The 21,069-nt window shown below is 44.4% G+C and overlaps 1 protein-coding gene across 1 annotated transcript; it reads right to left on the bottom strand.

Moving 5' to 3' along the window:
- Positions 1 to 12,310: 12,310 nt before the first annotated feature.
- On the bottom strand, positions 12,311 to 20,752 carry INKA1 (inka box actin regulator 1). The gene is made up of 2 exons (XM_081939131.1): positions 20,574 to 20,752; positions 12,311 to 13,230 (listed from the first exon to the last, which is right to left on the bottom strand). The coding sequence occupies exons 1-2, from the start codon at positions 20,622 to 20,624 to the stop codon at positions 12,361 to 12,363; spliced, it is 921 nt and encodes a 306-aa protein (XP_081795257.1). The 5' UTR covers positions 20,625 to 20,752; the 3' UTR covers positions 12,311 to 12,360.
- Between the last annotated feature and the right edge of the window lie 317 nt (positions 20,753 to 21,069).

Below are 21,069 nucleotides of genomic sequence, written 5' to 3'. Positions count from 1 at the left end.
TTGGAAAGGAAGCAGTCTCGTTAAATCAGACAAGCACTGAAAGTGACTGCTCTAAACACCAATTAATGCAAGAATGTGCTTTGATGAAGATGATGTGTCCTCTCCAGTGCATCAGCTTAAACTTGCCTGCAGGAGTTATCCTACCCCTGAGGGCCATGAACAGATAATTTGTTGGAAATGACTATGAAGTGCAATCTACAGAACTTCTTTTGTCATACCCTGAATCTCACTTCTCATTATGTTCCTATATCACATCAGTTGGGTGTGTGGCAACATTACATTAGCCTGCTCTGCTTTGTCAGAAAGTTTATTGAACTGGCACCCTACTTGAGGGTTGGTCTATGATTTTTGTAGGCACACTGCAAATGTGGTGGGGATTAGGCTTGTAGTAATTGGACAGCTGGAAGGCCCTAAGCTAGGAACATCTGCCTTGAAGGATGAGATATTTTCATCATCTCAGCACCGAAAGACCTAATCTTCAATGTTCAACTAGTATCTCCAATTAGATGAGACACTCTAGGAGAGGTTTTGGAAAGCCAGTTGCAATTAGAGCAGACGATGTTGGGCTAGATGTAGCAGTAATCAACCAGAGTACCTTCAAACTTTCAGCTGTCTCTGTTTTTTGAATAAGTGCAATGGAAAGAGAGACATTGGAGTACTGTGATATATGTGAGAGGCACTAAGTTATGTTGTAGTTAAGGGCAAAATCTGACTTTAAATGCCTTGATTGTTGATTGGGCAGCGTGTCGCAAACCATTATCTTTTTCCTTACAGTAGAATGAGATTATCATGGGGATGAATGAAACTTTGTAAGTCATTCATTATGCATGCCGAAAGGGAGATCATAAGCTGCCTTAATACAAGGGCTTCATCTAGCTCACTACCATCTCCGTATTTAATCGTTATGGATGGAGTTCTTTTAAGCCTCACGTGCAGAAACCAAGGACTGAATGGGCATCTTGCATTTAAAATATGTGCTCTCCCAATGTAGCCTACTCTTCGTTACACATTGTTACCAATGGAATTGATAGTGCCCATGGCTCTTCAGGATAAACCACAACCTCCCTGAGTGTTGACTACCCAGGCTTGTTTGTTTGTTTATTGGATTTATATGCCGCCCTTCTCCCAAAGGACTCAGGGCGGCGTACAACATAAAAAAAACACATATTACAAAAGTTAAAAAGGAAATTAAATAAAGTATCCAAAAACAAATCCAATTAATATTAACAATAAAAATTTAAAAATTAGATTAAAATTAACAATTTTAATTCATGAAGGACTTCATGAAGGGGAGCTCTTGGCTCCCACTATTGTAGATAGATCCAAAAGAAACTTACGTACTTGTAAGCAAATTGCTTTGCCATATTGTCCACTTATTAGTTTTAGTTGTTCTGTCCACTCAGGTCCATCTTTGTTGTGACAGCTCTATAGATACCGGTAGTCCTCAACTTATGACTGTAGTGGAGTCTGCCCATTATAGTCATAAGTCATGATGGTTGTAAAGCAGGCTATCATGTGACCAACCTAACCAACCAAAAATAAAAGCTATTTTTTGCAGCGGTTAAATGCAGCCATTATTCACTACTGGAGTGTTTTGGCCAAAAACCAGAAGTAAACTTTGGTTTTCAGCAAAAATAAAAATTGTGGTCACATGGACTGCAAGATGCTGCAAATGGTCATCAATGAAGGTCAGTTGCTGAGGACTCAAAATTCAATCACATGACTATGGGAGGGGGCCACCGTCATAACTTTGGAACTGAGTTACAAGTACCTTTTAGGGGAGTCTTGTAATGTTGAATGGTCACTAAATGGTCACTAAGAGAGCAGTTATAAGTTGAGAACTAGCTTATTTGTAAACTGCTACCTTGTGAATTCTATCATCTCCTTTTTGCCCCAGCTAAATATCCAGCTCTTTGAACTTGGTTTCTCACAACATTTGATTTCCCTTCTGATAAGAAAGATAAGAGTGTGCCTATAAAGTTAAACATTGTTAAGAACAACTTGGCTGACAAGTCCGTGTTTGTGGTTTGATTTTTTAAGAAAGAGTGTGAGAACTTCACTCCTGTGAAACTTTTAAAGCAACACTAGGAATAACATCTGATGAAGATAACTGAGTGGCTTTCCTTTCTTCCCTTCTAATTTAAATCAAATGCTTTAGATTAGGTTCATTCTGCACTTTATGGCAAATTGCCCTGTGACGAATTGCATATTCTGTTTACAGTAAACTGCTAGCAACACATTAAAGTAATGAGACACGAGTTGATGATGAAATTATGCCTCGTTCATTTCTGTAAAAGCCCTGCTCTGAATAAAACTGCCTTTGAATCCCAGGCTGGGCAGAGAATTCCTCTGCTCTTCTAGCTTTTTTTCCTGTTCCCTTCACACTAACTAAGCCAGTTTCATTATATTCACAGGATTGAAGACTGTGGAAGTATTCACACAACATGCTAATACAGTTTTCTAGTTACAAACAAGTTACATTTCAAGACACTGTAAATCCATTTTGCTTGTAAATCCATCCAGATATTTTTTAAAAACCCGCACAGTACATTTTCTACCAGGTATAAATGGCACTTACACTTAATTCCAGACATTGTAATTCATAGTTACTACAGAAAATAAAACATAAAACACAAACTAACCACCATAAGATCAGCTAACAAACAGGATGAGATAGCATCCAAAATGGTGTACCTCAGCCTCCCTATGTGCGACAGTGCCGTGAAGCACACATGTGACATGCTGTAAACAAACACTTTGCCTTCTCTCACCTGGGATTTTCTAGTTGGAGATGTGAATAGGTTTGTTTTAGTGGTGGGCTACAAATTTTTTACTGCTGATTCTGTGGGCGTGGCTTGATGGGCGTGGCTTGGCTTGGTGGGTGTGGCAGAGGAAGGATACTGCAAAATCCCCATTCCCTCCCTATCAGCTGGGACTCAGAAGGCAGAGAATAAATGGGGGCGGGGCCAGTCAGAGGTGGTATTTACCGATTCTCCGAACTACTCAAAATTTCCACTACTGGTTCTCCAGAACTGGTTAGAACCTGCTGAATACCACCTCTGGTTTGTTTGTATCAAAGTTTGTAACTTGAAAACTTCAGAAGTACAGGTAGCCCTTGACTTGTGCATACAATTGAACCCAAATTTTCTGTTGCTAAATCAGATGGTTGTTACATACTTGACCTTTGCCCCATTTTACGACTTTTCTTGCCATAGTTGTTAAGTGAATCACTGCAGTTGTTAGGTTGGTAGTTAGGTCACTGCAACTGTCATAAATATGAGTCAGTTGCTAACTGACTGAATTTTGATCACATGACTGGGGATGCTGCAACAGTCGTAAGAGTGAAAAACGGTCAGGTCAGTTTTTGTAACTGATCAGTCACTAAATGAACTGTTGTTAAGTCGAGGATTACCTGTACTGTCTTTATTGGTTAGTTTTAACCTTGTTTATTTTGCTTCTTTATTTACACCAAGTGTTTTTTTTGTAAACCTAACACTCCTGGTAGGTGACACGATGGCTCAGTGGCTAAGACGCTGAGCTTGTCAATCAGAAAGGTCGACAGTTCGGCGGTTTGAATCCCCAGCGCCACATAACAGAGTGAGCTCCTGTTACTTGTCCCAGCTTCTGCCAACCTAGCAGTTCGAAAGCATGTAAAAATACAAGTGGAAAAATAGGAACCACCTTTGGTGGGAAGGTAACAGCGTTCCATGCACCTTTGGCGTTTAGTCACGCTGGCCACATGACCACAGAGACGTCTTCAGACAGCAATGGCTCTTTGGCTTTAAAAAGGAGATGAGCACCACCCCCTAGAGTTGGGAACAACTAGCACCTATGTGAGAAGGGAACCTTTACCTTTATATAACACTCCTGGCTAGTTTCAGAGTGACTGTATCATGTGAACCCAGAAAGTGAAATAGATAACTTAGTCAAGAATACTGCACAAAAAGTATTTTACTGCAACTCTCATATTTTCCTAACAAGTATGGCTGTACTACCCAGGAGTTATGAAAGCTATCTGCCAATGTAGCTGAAGAGTAGAAGGCTTCAGACTAGGCAATGTAATTAACCATTTAAAATCTTCCCTGGGGATTTCTCTTGTGAATCAATTTCCTTTCTATCCCATTAAACTCTCTCTTGTCTGCCTGGATAGGAATAACACCACGCACGAAACCCAGTGGTATTGTAGCTGCCGTGAATCCAGATTTATCAGAACCGCTATGCTTCTGCTTTAAAAACAACTTTTGAGGAAAAGATCAAGGATGTATACAATTTGGCTGAGTACGATTTAAATAGCATCCCAGACACTTTGCCAGAAAGTGGTAGGTGAGACCAGAACAAAAACCACAATTCATTTAATTTCCTACTAACTGAATTAGACACATTCTCCTCCTAGTGTAGTAAAAATTATCATTTTAGAAACAGCTGTTGGTTATCTCTGGGAGCCACACACAAAGTGTTAATGAACCGCAAGAGACCCAGGGCTATAAAGTTGTTCATCTTTGATGCAAATGGTTTCAAGCTGTCCCAAGATGCTATTTCAAATACCATATAAGCTTCTTTTCCTTTTCTCTCTTACCTTTATTCCATGAAAGGCATTAAAGCACTTCAGCTCTCCTAGTGACGGTATTTGAGTAACTGCTATAGAAGTGTCCATGCGGAATTTTAGGTTCCTTTAAAGCAGAGCTGTCAAACTCGTGGCCCGAGGGCCGAATGCGTCACGCGCTGGCCACGGCCATGCCCGATTTAGCAAAGGGGGGGAAAAGTCACCATACATCGCATGATGACACCTTGACACCAGAGGTGGTATTCAGCAGGTTCTGACCAGTTCTGGAGAACCGGTAGCGGACGTTTTGAGTAGTTCGAAGAATCAATAAACACCACCTCTGACTGGCCCTCTGTATATTTATCAACAGAGTAATTCAAGTTTGTTGGAGAGTCTTGAAATTGCACTCACTTTCTTAGTTTGCAATGAATGACTGTCACTGCTAAATGAACAGAAAGCCCTCTGTTCAATGCTGGCTCTAGATGTCAGTCTTCAAGGACCCTCGTTATGAGCCCTCCCCCCCTTCCATGTTACTTTCAATACCAGATCCCAGAACAGGACCTCATTTGACATTAATTAGTTTCTTATTGAAAATCGTGGTGTTGAATTGATGGCACAAATACTGATGTAGTGCCTGAAGAATCTGGAGGAGGAAGAAAGATATTTACCTCTTTAGTTCTGACCAGAAAGACTCCCACACATGCCCAACAAAAGGAGACCTTGGAAAAGACTTTTGCCTCAAGGGCCAAAGTAGACATAATGGCGGGAACATGTTCTGATGTTAAAAACATGGATCTTCTGCAATCACGTAGACCCAGGGGTGGTATTCAGCAGGTTCTTACCAGTTCTGGAGAACCAGTAGTGGAAATTTTGAGTAGTTTGGAGAACCGGTAAATACCACCTCTGACTGGCCCCACCTCCATCTATTCTCTGGCTCCAGCTGATTGGGGAGGAAATGGGGATTTTGCAGAAACCTCCCCCTGGAGTGGGGAGGGAATGGAGATTTTATAGGGTCCTTCCCCTGCCACGTCCACCAAGCCACACCCACAGAATCGGTAGTAAAAAAAAATTGAATCCCACCATTGCGTAGACCAATGTGTTTTTCAAATTTGGCAACTTTTAAGTTGTGTGGACGTCAGCTTCCAGAATTCTGGGAGTCGAAGTCCATACATCTTAAACATGCCAAGTTTGAACCACACTGATCTAGACAGAGCAAAAGAGAGAAGGAAGAGAATGGCTTGGAGCATCTCTTGACTGTGAGAGGAATGTTTAAGTGTCAGTGGATGTATTGGAACTGAGGTGTTAAAGTATTGTTGTTAGTTGCGAAGTCATGTGCGACCCATCGCACCACCATGGACAACATTCCTCCAGGTCTTCCTGTCCTCTACCATCCTCTGGAGTCCATTTAAGCTCACACCTACTACTTCGGTGATTCCATCCAGCCACCTCATTTTCTGTCGTCCCCTTCTTCTTTTGCCCTCAATCGTTCCCAGCATGAGGCTCTTCTCCAGTGAGTCCTTCCTTCTCATTAGGTGGCCAAAGTACTTGAGTTTCATCTTCAGGATCTGGCTGCCAGGGTTGATCTCCTCTAGGACTGACCGGTTTGTTCGCCTTGCAGTCCAAGGGACTCGCAAAATGGGTAAGCATCATGAGAAGGGAAAGAAGACTGACTTTGGGAAAGTTCTATATTCCAGATTTAAACATCTTTCATTGTCATAACTTAACTCTCCACCCCATATCTTTATCTACTGTCTATATTTAAATACAAAGATCTACTTCTGTTATATCTAGTTTAGCCAGTATGATGTGGCATACCAGTAATTGATACTGGGTCAAGATACTTGAAATCGTGATTTATTCTGCAACAGTGCTACTGATCTGAAAGTGGCGAGAGACCACGGGCTGATGAATAGTATACAGTGTACCTTGTCTCGTCAAGATTCTTGATTGAATGCTTAGCAATTGTCCTTTCTGGGATGCGAGTGGCAGGATGGGAGCAAATCAAATTACAGATTGCCTGATTTATCTTAATTTACGACATAGTTGGCTCTCACTTTGCATTAATCCATAGTTTGTTTAGCCATGATTTATTGAATAAACTTGCTGAGTTCCTAAGAACACCTTCTCAGCAGAATTAGCTTGAGCTATCACATGGGAGGATGCTTAGGTGTTTCCCCTCTGGGCATTGTGGGATCGGTTAGCATTATAGGTCTGGCACTCCCTTCGGTCAAGGAAAGATGATGCAAAGGTTGGAGCCTGAAAAGGCTCTTGCTGTGCGAGACAGACGGCACCTCTTCAAACTGTGTAGCTTATGCAAAAGATAAAGGCCAAACAGAACACCTGGGAAATTAAGCTGATCAAGTCTGCTGTTTTTAAAGGTGCTATTTTTAACAGGGTGGTGATTAACCATTCAGAAAAGCCTCACAAAAGCATGAAGTTGGTTCCCCTTTTGTGCCATGGTTCATGGCTGCTCAGTAACTTTCATGAGCAGTCTGTAGTAGTAGAGAAAAATACCGAACACAGCCTACATGCTGCCGTTATTGTAAATAAAAGGAGAAAAATCCCCTTGGCTTTTCTTACATTGAAAGCAGATATTCTTTGGTAATCTTTTAGATCTAGTGATTAGAGATAGAGGCGTGTGCTAACTAGAAAAAGGCTTGCTGCTTTTCTTCTCTCTCTCTCTTTTGCTGGCTTATGATGCAACTTCCAGAACAAAATTAGCAGGATGATGGCTCATAAACCAATTGTTTTAGGGCTCATTCACGTAACTGTGCTAAGAGGAACAATGCTTCTGATAAAGAAGGGGATTTGTCACTTATCCCTTAGTAGCATGTTGGTGAAAGACCACAGTTCAAAAGGTATGTCTTTGGAACAGCCAGACAGGCCACAGGGTTTACCACATTACTGGCAGTATCGCAGTCTCATGTGGCTTCCGTTTCATAAGGGAAGTTTTATCCCCTCTTATAACTCAATTATAATATCATTTCTCTATGTAGGCAGTATGGGTAGCCCTCAAGTTACACCAGCAGTTCAGCCCGACATTTATGTCGCTAATGAAACATTTGTTAAGTGAGTTTTGCCCCATTTTTTTAACTTTTCTTGCCCCAGTTATTAAGCGAATCATTGCATTTGTTAAGTTAATAACCTGGTTGTTAAGTGGATCTAGATTACCATTTGACTCTGCTTGTCAGAAGGTTGCAAAAGCGGATCACACGACCCCAGGACATTGCAACCCTCATAAATATGAACCAGTTGCCAAGCACCTGAATTCTATTTTGATCACATGAACATGGGCATGCTGCAACAGTCGTAAGTGTGGGAAATGGTCATAAGTCACTTTTTTTCAGTGCCATTCTAATTTTGAACAGCCCTAAATGAACTGTTTGTACACTGAGGACTAGATATTTTGTGTGCTGTCATTGGTTCTGTGATACATCTGGCTCCTTCCAAACTGAGAAAGAACTCTGAAAATGTAATCATATTGGAGTAAGCTCCTCTCCTGAAACACTCTTCCGTGTATTTTTAATTTATATATTTTTATAATGATCATCACTGGATTTATTTTACTTGCCATGTAATGTTACATTAACGGTAAGATCAGTATGTAAGGAGCGAGTCGGAGTTGAAATCCAGAGATGGCCGAATAGCTTGGAATTTTCCATGAAGGCCAATGTATTCAAGGTATTTTTTCATGGTGCAATATTCACTTAAAACCAAGGAGGACAATACCATAAAATTGTGTTGGACACTCCCCCCCCCCCCTGCCATCAGCCTTCCCATAGTCAATGCTTTTTTAAAATTATTTTATGATTGCATTTCAAATGTATTGTCCTTGAGCATGTTACATTCATACGGCCTGTTATTCAGCCAGCATAACTGGATAAACAAGGAAAGGATGTGGTGCCCTACTTCACACACTGCTAGGAAATGATTTGCTGAATAAGTCACAATTGAGTGAGTTCAGGAAGTATGTTTTTTCTCACAAACCGGTGTCTGAATTGTCTCGGGACACTGTGCCAAACCAGAGGTGGTGACAGTTGTACCTGGAAGCATCCTATCATCAAGTCCTGGCTTTAAGAAAATGATGATCCCAACATCTGATGCAGAGGTGGTTATTCAGCAGGTTCTGACCAGTTCTGGAGAACTGGTAGCAGAAATTTTCAGTAGCTTGGAGAACCGGTAAATACCACCTCGGACATCTATTCTCTGCCTTCCAAGTCCCAGCTGATCCGGAGGAAATGGGGATTTTTGCAGTAACCTTCCCCTGGAGTGGGGAGGGAATGGAGTTTTTACAGTATCCTTTCCGTGCCACGCCCACCATGCCACGCCCACCAAGCCACATGCACCGAACCAGCAGTAAAAAAATGTAAATCCCGCCACTGATCTGATGATGTAGCATTTTTTAAAAAATTAAATCAGATCTTAGAGCAGGGATGTGGGATTCTGGCGCCCACCCGCTCAAACATGACATTTCAAACGATTCTGGATTATGGCGTTTGTAATGCAAGAATAGAGTTATATTGCTTTTCACAATGACTATCATTCTGAAAGCTAACCACAAATTAATTTTAAATCCAACTTTTAACGGGCTGCAGTTTCTGTTCCGGTAGGTAGGTTGTTTGCAAGAGTCATTTGCAAAGGTAGTTAATGAAATTTCCACATGCTGAGGCAAAATATCTTTGTATAAGATCCAGGAAAGAAAGAATAACAAAATCCTTTAACTCCCAATGCCCTGTTTGTGTATATCTATGCATAAACCAGCTGGTCCTTCTTTAATAAACGAAATCCAGGACCCAACGAGCCTCAGCTTGAGCCAGGGAGGCGATCGCTGTATTTCTGTGTTTTGTAGAAGCCAGCCTGGGATGCTGTAGGCATGCCACAAGATGATGTAGTCATAAAAAACATGAGAAGTTCATTATAAACATCAAACAGAAATAACATCTGGGCTACATGGTAACTCTAGAAAGCCATTCCAGCCCCTCCCTTCGCCCTACGTCATTCTGTAGAAAGCTACTGTTACTCCACTCCAGCGGAATATGGCAATTTTATCTGCAGAACTGAAAAAGGGGAGTTTTTAGTTTTGTTTTTAATAACATCTGCTTTGTCAACATACTTGCAGACAACCTAAAAAGCTGTAGGATTTTGCTGCAGGGTGCCTATTTATCAGGAAACAGGATTACTTAATGTTATTTGCGAGAGATCAACTACTACTTTAACAAAAAAAAAACCACTCCTCTCCCAACCCTATCTGTCTTTCGAGTGTGTGGAAAACTCCCACTAAGTACTGATCAAAACAATTGCACTGTAAAGTCATGTAAATTAAAGACACCAATTAAAGCCACATCACTTCTGTGACTTGCTTGCCTGATTAATTTATGGAAGTCATTATCACAAGTTCTGGCTTTTCTCTTTTAGAGAAAATATTGGCACCTCCACCTTCCCCCCCCCCCCCAGCAGTTCGTTTTAGAATTGCTGCACTTTGTGTCTAGCCATTTTATTTTGTTTTGCTAACTTAGTACCCATTTTTTTTGGCAAAGGGTGGTGGTGGTTTGAAGTTGTTAAGACATTCATGTACCTAGTAAAAAGTTCATTCCTTCTCATTCTTTCTGTCTGACAGCCTTCTTCCCTCCTGCCCCCTTCCTCTTTGGTCTCTTAGCCAGACGGTGAGAAAAGCAACTTTAGCAGTTCGCTTTTTAGGGGGGACAATTAGTACCTTTTACCTGTCGATTGCCATTTGCTAATCTGGCTCTGATCTCCAGGGCTTTGATTTCCATGGAGAAAAATCAAGTACCCGCTTATTTCTCCCCTTGCCCATGGACCTCGAAGAATGGAATGGACTGATTCAATTATGTATTATCAACTCCTATCTACTACACGGAATAAGGGTAATTGTTGAAATAAAGGAGAGACCAATTGATAACTTCCAGCCTTGGGCCCTACATGGAAATGCAGGCTCTCACTGGTCACTTGAGTAGAGAGGCTAAGTGACTGGATTCAATTTCATTCATAGTAGGACTCCCGTTTCTGGGCTGCAAAAATCCACACGGCCCCTAGATGGCAATAAAGAGACACAGAAAACTGTACTGTCAGTATCCAACAACTAGAATGCCCTAGTATATATGATCCCTTTAATTTGCCAAGGAAATTGGAGGTTAATGAACTCTGGATTCAGTGCAAATTATCTGGTTCAATAAGCTAATGTTTGCAAGTGTTTAAAACCGTATTTCCTTTATGATAATCAAAACTGAAGTATTTCCTTCCTGATTGTAGCAGACTGTACTTCAGATCCTTCTTACAGGAGGATCCCTACGTATCTAGACGCTTCCTATAATGTCTGTAACTGCGTGTCACATATGTTATCAGGCTCATTAATGCTATTACAATAAGGAATAAATGTGAGGTAAATAAAATGGGTCTTTTGGCTTCTATCTACTGTTATCTAGAAACAGTAAAAACAAAACCTAGCTGTGTATTGTTCTTTAGTGGCCCTCATTTTTCATTCTTCGCAGATATTTGAAGCTGCTGATGTGATTGATCATCACTGTTTTTATATTTTTACGTCCACATTTGCTTTTTTTTTTAAATCATAAAAGTGTACATGATGATAAGGCTAAAACAAACTTATGTACTAAGTCCAGGTGTTCTTGCTATTGCACAACACAGGGTCTTACTACCTAACTGAAATTGCAAACATATTTATTTGAGTAGTATTCAATCTGTTTTACTTCCAGATAGACACGTAATAAGTTGTACTAATTTGTGACATTTAACATTGAATGCTTGTTTGGATCATTGGTGCTACTTAATGGAATACCAGTTGCCACTCTGACCAAGACTTGGTTTTTCTACGAGGATTATTTTAGCCATGTATATTTGGCCACCAAAACTGTTGTATTTGGTCCCAACTGGACAGCACCCTTGAGCATTACATGAAAGAATGCAACTCCTACGGCCATTTAGAATCCTTTCTGAAATCCTCATGGTTGAGAAACTGATAGTGGTTCTCCTCCTGGCTACTTCCCAAATTTGATACTGAAAACAAACAGATTGAGTACAATCTGTTCTAGGTAATCTAACCTTTTTCCATTAAGAAGTTGGTTATTGAGACAGAGTTAGTAAAAACACACTAGTTTAGTCTTGCCTGTAAGACAAATAATCTTATTTCCACATTCTTTAGGGACCAATAAAGAAACAATTCCCTCTAGGCAAGTCCTCAAAATTCTGGCCATGTCTCTCATTTCAAACTTTGTACTCTCCAATAATAAAATAGGCACATTAATATTTATCAAACTAACTCAGAACTATAGTTTAATGATTAAGAGCCCTGGTGGTGCAGTGGTTAGAATGCAATACTGCAGGCTCACGGCTCACTGCCAGGAGTTCGATCCTGACCGGCTCAAAACTGACTCAGATTTCCATCCATCCAAGGTCAATAAAATAAGAACCCGGATAGTTGGGGCAATATGTTGACTCTGAAAAACTACAGAGAGGTCTGTAAAGCACTGTGAAATGGTAAGTCTAAGTGCTTTGCTTTTGCTATTGCTATTAAGGCTAATCTATAGCTCAAGGAATCAGAAAGGGACATAGCTTTAATTCCTGAGATGAAACTTTAGGTTCAAAATTAGTTGTTGCTTGCTTACTTTAATTCTTCTTAAAGCTGCATTATGCGGGAAATTGATTTAATTAATTTTGGAATGAATCAATTGGATCACAATTATAGTATCACTTGGGTCAAGCAGTTAGATTTAAGACACCATACAGCTATGATGTAGAAAAAAAGGCATTTATTTATAAACAAGCATTTAAAAAAAGGCAAACTAGATGTAGCCAATCACATCGTTGCAAATGATGGGCTGCCGACTTCGGCAGTTCATTAGGGCAGCAAAGCTGCTGCAGTCTGTAGAAAGCTCGCTGATGTTGGCGTGGGACTGGTGGAAGTAGGGTAATGAAGGGCGCCCACCCAGACCAGCAGGGCAAGAGAAGCGCTTGGTGCCGTCCCGATCCTGCTTGGTGCGCTCTGTGCGGGAGATGCCAGCCAGCCTGCGGCGAACATTGCCTGAGAGGTTAAGCAAGAAGCCATGGGGCTTGGCCAGCCAACGCTGCAGCCACCCCCGTTCCCCGCTTTCTTCAGGCAAGTCCATCCAGTTCTCCACTAAGTCAGCAAAGCAGTTGTCCCCCAGCACAAGGGGTTGCCGGTTACGACTCTGGGACAAGAGGGACACTGTCCAGTCACCCGCATCGGAGGGCTCGCCATCCCGCCACCGCTCTAGGCAGGCATCTGAAGCCGATTTTGGCCGGGGCCTCCTGGCCGGCACCCGACGACGTAAGAAGCCCCCTGAGGAAAGTTTACTGGCTCTCAGGGGTGGGGGGCCTTCCTCATCCCGCCAGCTGTTCCCGGATACTTCTGAATAGCCCGAATCGAACTCCAGACTCCGCTCGCTGCTGGGTGGGGAGAAAGCAACCTCTTCTTCCACAGCCCCTTCCAAGCAACAGGCAGAATCCGCTTCCGAGATAGCTGATATCCGTGGGCTGACACAGGACTTTGTGGGAGGCAGAGCCGAGGGCAGCCGTATCTCCTGGGGTTCCAGTTGCCGCTCTCGGTCGTGAGCCCTCTTGAGATCGTGGAGGGTCCGCATCATGCACTGCATCTGGCCTCGCAGCACCTCGCTCGACTCCTTCATGCACAGCTGTGGGGAGGAAAAGCAACCCGTTTTTATTTTCTTGGAATGATCCACCCAGGAAAAGTGCCCCGTTCAAGTCCCAGGTGAGAGCCGTGACAACTGAAGATAGCTAGCACATATAGACCCCAAGTGACATCTATGCTGAAATCCTCGAGCCAGCTTAGTCTACCGTGTGCATCATGAGCTTACTGCCACAAACATCCATAAAAAGCCACGTGTGGGTCATGAGCCCAGACAAAAACACAAAGATCAATGTCTCCATAGATCGGAGCGGGTGACCTCACACAACCCAGGCCCCCTCAGGCAAAAGCATTTGCTTGACACAAACCCTTTGATGACAGTCTCTGACACTGCTCCTTCCCTGCCCCTCAGCCTTCAGAAAGCACCACTCGTGCTCCCATCCCTCAGCTTACCTGCTCCACATATTCTAAGTGCCTAAGGAGTCCCACACATCAAAGATTTCCAGGGCCGACTACATGCCAAGAATCCCCCTCCAGCTCTAGAGCCGAGGCATCTTGTCAGGCGAGGGGCACCAAATCTGCCTTAGCTGAGGGGGTGGAGTTGGGAGCCAGAGCCGCACGCGCAAGCCCTTGCCCCGTCTCGTCTTGGCAGGTCCCCCCAGCCCCGAGGCGGTAGCTTTTCAGCAACATCTGCACGTTCCAAGCCCATCCCCGGCCGTACAAGCAGCAGCTTGTTGCAGTGGGCGAGTTGCCCCACCCGGCAGAGGATGACACAAAGGGTGTGTGAGAGCCTGCAGGAATTACACAAGCAGCCATTCAGGGAGGAAAAGGCAGGCGATAAGGCCACCGTCACTGGCGGCAGAGGGGAAGACTGGACTAGCTGCAGGGTAAGCAAAGGTGAAGTTCATCTGGGAGTTAATGAGCTATAGAAATCCCAGAGCAAGAGAGAGGACTCTGCAGAGGAGAAAGGACAAAAGGTTCTCATAAGACGGAATAAGGCCAACTGGCCTTTCTTGAAAGAAATCTCTATGACCGGTGTGACCAGATGAAGTGGCCAGGAGGAGAAGCACTTCCCATTCTAGGTGTTCTAAGAAGGCATCTCGAAGGAAAGAAGGCCCTACTCTAATGGACACAAGGGGAGGGAGAGATATAAAAGCTAGGCTGGCTGGTTTCTTCATAGTAAGGAGGAGATGTTTGAGTGTCTTTTCTGGTCTGGCAGGGGAAATGTTTTTTCACAAGCCCATAAACTTGCTTTGCCCATTTCTCAATCCTAAAGCGACAAAGGGAGAATTGAGGGCTCAAATACAAAGACTGCAGAGTCCTAGTATTTTGTTCTATTTCCCTCTCCCTTCTGCAGAACCCCTTCCTGTCGCTTTCTGAAAGACTCTGCAGTTCAGATCAAAGATATACCACAGGCCACTTCTCCTCCAGGCATAATTTGGACACAGTGACAAGAAATGATTCATTTTAGCTGCTCTGGTGATGCAGCATACAATAATCCTCAGTGCCTGGCTCAAAACCAAGAACAAATGTGTCTTAGTGTGATAGTTTGGTCACAATTCCAGGGCTAAAAATGTAATCTTTTTTTTTTTAAAAAGTAGTTTATACATCGTTTTGTTTTGCTGCATACTCCCTAGATCAGTTTCACTTCAAGCCTAGGAAATATTCAAGCTCCTTTCCTAGTAACAGCATCAATAAAAGATTTTTACACTACAGAACTGAGTCAGCAATTGGTGGGATTTTAAGAGAAAAAACATCCTCTTTTCAAATCTAGCATTGAAGAGATTAAGAAACAAGGCAACTTCCGTACAATTCCAGCTGAGCAGCAGCTGGAAAGAAAAAGGAATTCTCCTGGTCTGACTAGCATCTCCTGTGGAATATGACTCCATATCCTGTCCCAATCCTTGTAATAACACAGGCCCCTGAGACCATCTCAAATGGACTGCCGAAAAGCTTACTAAATATGTAATCAGACAGACTCTGTTCAATTCAATTGAATTATGCAGTAATTCAATTAAGATGTTAGTTTTCTCCTGATGTGCAGGCCACCCCAAAAAATCAAATGCTGTCCTGAGTTCAAAAATTTAGACTGAAACAAACCAAAGCTTTGATGGCTGCATTAACAGAGGGATAGAATCAAGATCACATGAAGTGTTCATACCCCTTTATAATTCCTTGGTAAAGCCACACTTGGAATGTTGCATTCAGTTTTGGTCACCACGATGTAGAAAAGATGTGGAGACTCTAGAAAGAGTGCAGAGAAGAGCAACAAAAACGATTAGGGGACTGGAAGCTAAAACATATGAAGAACGGTTGCAGGAACTGGGTATGTTCTTGTCTAGTGAAAAGAAGGAAATGGGGTAACATGGTAGCAGTGTTCCAATATCTCAGGGGCTGCCACAAAGAAGAGGGAGTCAAACTATTCTCCAAGGCACCTGAGGGTAGAACAAGAAGCAATGGGTGGAAACTAATCAAGGAGAGAAGCAACTTAGAACTGAGGAGAAACTTCCTGACGGTGAGAGCAATTAATCGGTGGAACGATTTGCCTCCAGAAATTGTTAATTTCCAACACTGTTAGTTTTTAAGAAGATATTGGACATTCATTTGTCTGAAGTGGTATCGAGTTTCCTGCCAGAGCAGGGGGTTGGAATAGAAGATCTCCAAGGTCCCTTCCAACTCTGTTATTCTATTCTATTGGTTCCCAAGACCATGTCAAAGTTGGGAAGGTGGTTTCTCAGCTGGTAACAGGAGCAAAAGCCCAGAGCTTTTGAGTCCCAGATGCCCTGAGAAGGCTGCCCTGCTCTGATCCATGCCATACTGCCTTGACAAGCTTGGGAAAGAGAGAATAAAAGATGGAAACAAACAAGGTATTTTCCAGAGCAGCTATGACTGAGAAGCCTTGAAGCCACGTGTGCACACTTGGCATACAGCACTTCCCACACAAAGGCAAAAAAAAAAAAAAAAAAAAATTACGTGTTGTGCCCTGGGCTTAAAACAGCCACATGGGGCACAACGAGCTGCAAAATGATTGGCTGCCCTTGATCTGATAATTTCATAATTAGATTATCACTAAATAAATCACAGATGTAAAACTGGTCTCAAAACTGAGTTTTTAAGTCGTTACCTAGAAACATGTCTTGCCTATGTGCAACAGCTCCCAGAAACATACTCAAACTCAAACGTTGATGTTTTAACGTCTACTCTGATTTATTAATTCATGGTATGTATATGGCATTTTCCCAAAACCTCAAGGCAGCTTGTTACAAACAAAATAGAACAGCACCGAGAATGTTGTCAACTAAAACAGAATTAAGCTCTAAAAAACAGCTCCAAAGTACCATCTACCCCAACCTCAGAGATGGGCGGTGGGCCAGTTCAGTTGTTGGTACGACTGTCTAGCCTCAATGGCTGTAGTGATGGAGAGAGGGGCCTGCTATTGTAGGCTTTCCTGGCATCTGAGCTCCTGCAAGGAGAAGCAGCCCTTGTGTACCATGGCTGTTGAATGGTGAAGTCTTAAAGGTACCCTTTTAAAAAGGGTTTTAAAAAAAGCCCTGGGACAGCCTACCATGCACACCTTGATTAGAACAGACTTCCGCATTTAGCCTGCAGGTCTGTTGAGGCTACAACTGTCAGAAATCTCAGCCAGCATTGCCTTTTTGTTTCCCCATTTGGAGAGCCCATTTGGTGAGGTGCGTAAGTTGCTTAAGACCAAGAGGTTCTGAGTTCTAGTCCTCCCTTAAGCACGTAAACAAGCTGCATGAGTTTGGGGCACGTCACACTCTCCCAGTTCAACCCACCTCAAAAAGTGGTTGTTCTGGAGAAAACAGGAGGTATGAGTGTTAGGTATTTATGCTGCACTGAGTTGACCAAAATAAAAGTGGGACAAACTTCTAATACATAAATGAATGATTGGAAAGCATAAGGTTGGAGAAGTTCTCATTCCTTGGAGCAAGAAAATATTAAAGAAACAATTTATAAGACTAAATAACACACCGGGGGCGGAGGGGGGGGACTTAATCAAACTCAGAGCCTTCCTGAATTATACCACATTGGCTAGGACTGTGATGGCGAATCTATGGCATGTGTGCCACAGGTGGCACACAGAGCCCTCTTTGTGGGCACGCCAGCTGTTGCTCCAGCCCAGCTCCACTGCGAATGCGTGCACACCTCCCACCAGTCATCAGCTGGTCTTCGGGTCTGCTCCGCATGCACCGGGGGGGAGGACACGTGCAGGGGGGCTTGCATTGCATTTTGGGGCCTCGCGCAGCACCTTTGTGCCCTGTTTTGGCTTCCAGGTTGGTGCAGGAAGTTTTGGGCCTGGAAAGCCTCCTGCATCAACCTGGAAGCCAAAAATGGGCGAGGGGGGCGGGACGCATGCGCAGGCGGGCAGGGGAACATGCATGCATACGTGGGGGCAGGGTGCATCTGTGGGGGTGCATGAGGGAGGCATGCGCACATTGCGTTACATTGCTTTTGCCACATGACGACAAACAGGTTAGCCATCCCTGGGCTAGGAAATATGGTAGATGTATCCCAACATGCTGGAACCACCAAGGTAGGAAGACTTGCCTATGAAATGCTGTTTGGACTGGCGCATGCTGAGAGATTATAGGGCCGCGCTTAGAGACCAGTTATCACACAAGCCTGTTTCTGAAAGAAAAATAATGCTGCTGCTTATTTCTCAATATGGTTCTGGCAGCTGCTCAGCCCCTTACAGAGACCCCATTTGTGGTGACAGTCAAGAATGAGAAGAATTCTGCATCGCATATAAATACAAAGCAGAGATTGCACTAAACGTTATGGGGGTTTTCCTCATCCATTATCCATCTCTCAGTCTTATTTATCCAAAGAGCTCCTTTCCCCACGATATCACTTTTAATAGCCAAACTTACCACTTCAGGACTTTTCAAAACATGTTTTTTTTTCCTTTTGTGTTTTTATGCTCATTACGAAAAATGCAAGTGACTATTACCTTCAGTGGGTGCCACTACGGTAACTTTGGACCACCATCCTAGGAGCTTATCAGACCAATCTGATGTGAAGCTGCATCATCTTCAACATCGTTTTAGTTGGTACAGAATATCCAGCTTCCTGCATTAGGCCTGCCACAGCTCTCCGTGGGGGCACTAAGTCAGTTTCTCCGCTCCCTGGGACTGTCCATCCCAACTACGGATGATGCTGGCTGGGAATTCTGGGCCTGTACTTGAAGCCATTCAAAGGACAAGTCAAGGTCAAGAAGGGTCCGCTAAGGGGATGAACTGAAAGTGGAGCAAGACTCTCGTCTTTTAATCCTCTCACTTAATGATGGGTTTCCCAAAGGATGCTCAAGGCAAGTTGAACATGAATAGCATAGACTCCAGGCCTGGTATCAGCACCTGGCATCTTTAGGCAACTGCTGGAGTCCCAAGAAACCAATGTATGCCAGTTCCTAACCTGGGCATACCAGGTGTGAGGCCAGGACTTCCAGTCATGGTCTTAATTTCCCACTTCTTACAATGCCTCAGAAGAGCACCAGTCAGTGGTGCCGTGAGAAATGCAATGTGGTAGCGCAGAGATAGTAGCTGCGGTCCACAAAGGGGCAGTCAAACAGAGAAAGCAATTGGCCAAATAGAATTTAATCCAGGAAGACACTGGCCAGCTCAAATCTATAGATTCCTGGGGGTTCTGTGGGGCTATTCTAGTAGAGCACAAGACCTATCAAATTCCATGCTGGCCATTTCTTATACTTAGAAATCAGGGCAGTTCTAGCCAATCCTATAATGCTACTCTTTTTCAGACAAGACATCCCAAGATCAGAATAAGCCGTGGTGGCGCAGTGGTTAGAATGCAGTACTGCAGGCTACTTCTGCTGGCTGCTGGCTGCCAGAAGTTTGGCAGTTCAAATCTCTCCAGGTTCAGGATTGACTCAAGCTTCCATCCTTCCGAGGTGGATAAAATAAGAACCCAGATTGTTAGGGGCAAGAGGCTGACTCTGTAAACGGCTTAGAGAGAGCTGTGAAGTGGTATATAAGTCTAAGTGCTAATGCTATAACCACCTTTCATTCATAACTTGCAGTGTCTCTACAGAGCACTAGAGGGCAAGTTCTATGTGATGATGGACATTTTTTCTTCATTGTACTCAGCTGGAGATGGGACAGATGAAATTTAAGGTGGTCCACAATGACTGCTCTCAGGATGTCCAATGCAGGACATCTGTTTGTCACAGCAGCATAGCTTCTATGAAGCTGGGCAAGGTTACCAACATAAGACAGACCCTAAGCAAGCTTTCTCTGTGTTCATTAGGAAGGAGAGCTCCTCAGTTATGTGGAAACTGACATCATCACAATTGTTATCTAATGAAAAATTAATTAAACTGATCGGGAGGATTCAACTTCCTGGATGCACTTTATCATGGAAACAGATCCTGATTGGATAGGGACAAATTGCCTGCTCCTCACACAGTGGTCCTCAGCCTAAGTCACACATTTCAAAGCTGCCAGTGGATCAGCCCAGGATCAAGAACAACCTTCGAGACCAACCAGTGAGGGGGGGGGGTTGTTTCCTCTCCATTCAATTCCACATCTTTTCTCCCCAGAATAACAGCGATCCATCCCGTCTCTATGTTCCGACTCCCCTTCATCCTGGGCTGGACTAGAAGACCTCCAAAGTCCCTTCCGGCTCATTCATTCATTCAAATCCTTGGTGGATCGTCACTGCTTCCCCATCCCAGCTTCTCTTTTGAGGACCAAAGCCCGTCGGAGACGGGAGGAGCAACACTTATAGGCATTGTCGGAAAGCATCCCCCCCCCCGCTGCCCATTTCTTCAGATGCCAGGGTCCCTTGCCCCTTGGGAAGCCTGCCTAGAGTTGCAATCGGTGGCCCCGATCTCCTCCGCAGCCCGGCCAGCTCTCCCAGCCCAGCCACTCCAAAGGCACAGCGACATCGGCGCGCCGCTACAACTCGCAACTAGCCAGAATGCGGATGGAACTGCAGCGCCTGCCTCAAGACGAGCGAGCGAGAGGGCTTGACAGCTCCCCTGCCAGCCTGGGCGGAAAAAAAAGGCACCGCTTCACTCACTCGGCGCCGAAGACGCAAGCCCCGTCTTGCTGCCCGGACAGCCCTCAGCAGATAGCCGTTCCCAGGGAAGGGAAGTCACAAGACAGGCGCTCTCGCCAGCGTTGCTTCGTCTCAACTCTGCTGCCCCGGGATAGAACGCCTTTTAGGAAGTTTTCTCCTCCCCACCTCCCTCACCGGCCCGGGCTCTCCTCTCTTGGTCAAACGCTAAAGGTTCGCGGTAGGTAGAGGACGCCCTAACTGGACCCCAGATTCAGTCGTTCTCATGCACGCGCCTTCCTGAACCCCGCTACTCCCCCTCACGCCGCATCCCTGATTTCCCCCCTGGGAATTTACCACTTCTGCGCGGAGGTGGCTGACGAAGGCGTCGAGGCGCGCGCTGTGCATGCCAAAGCTGGGGCGCTCAGCTGCCAGCGGAAGGGAACCGGCCGCGCAGTCCGGCGAGGGCGAGGAAAAGAGGCTCCGAGACCAACGCAGGAGGCGCTGGAAACTTTCTCCCTAGTTCAGTCCCAAAGCAGAGAAGCGCACCCTTCGGTTCAGACCGCGCCCCGCCTTTTCTCTGGCGCAAGAACCAATGAGCGCCCGAGATCTGGTCCCCCTTTGCTCCACCGACAGCCAATGAGCGATCCAAACCAGCTGCTGAAACCTGAGCTTCGCCTACAGGGTGTAATTTAATTAGAGCCCATTTTAGGAGCCAAAAGGTCTCGCCGTTGGAAAGAGGGGCCGATGGGGCAAACGGTCCGCTCGGAGGTGGGGACCCCCTTGGGTACAGCGGTTATGGGGAGATGGTGGGGGGGCAGCGCTCGTGCTACTCTAGGCTAGACTACCTCCG

The sequence above is a fragment of the Natrix helvetica genome (assembly GCF_964273705.1).
Source record: "Natrix helvetica genome assembly, chromosome: 1".
Classification (NCBI taxonomy): Eukaryota; Metazoa; Chordata; class Lepidosauria; order Squamata; family Natricidae; genus Natrix; species Natrix helvetica.
Note: the sequence above shows the minus strand (reverse complement) of the source record. Positions and strands in the feature narration are given on the sequence as shown.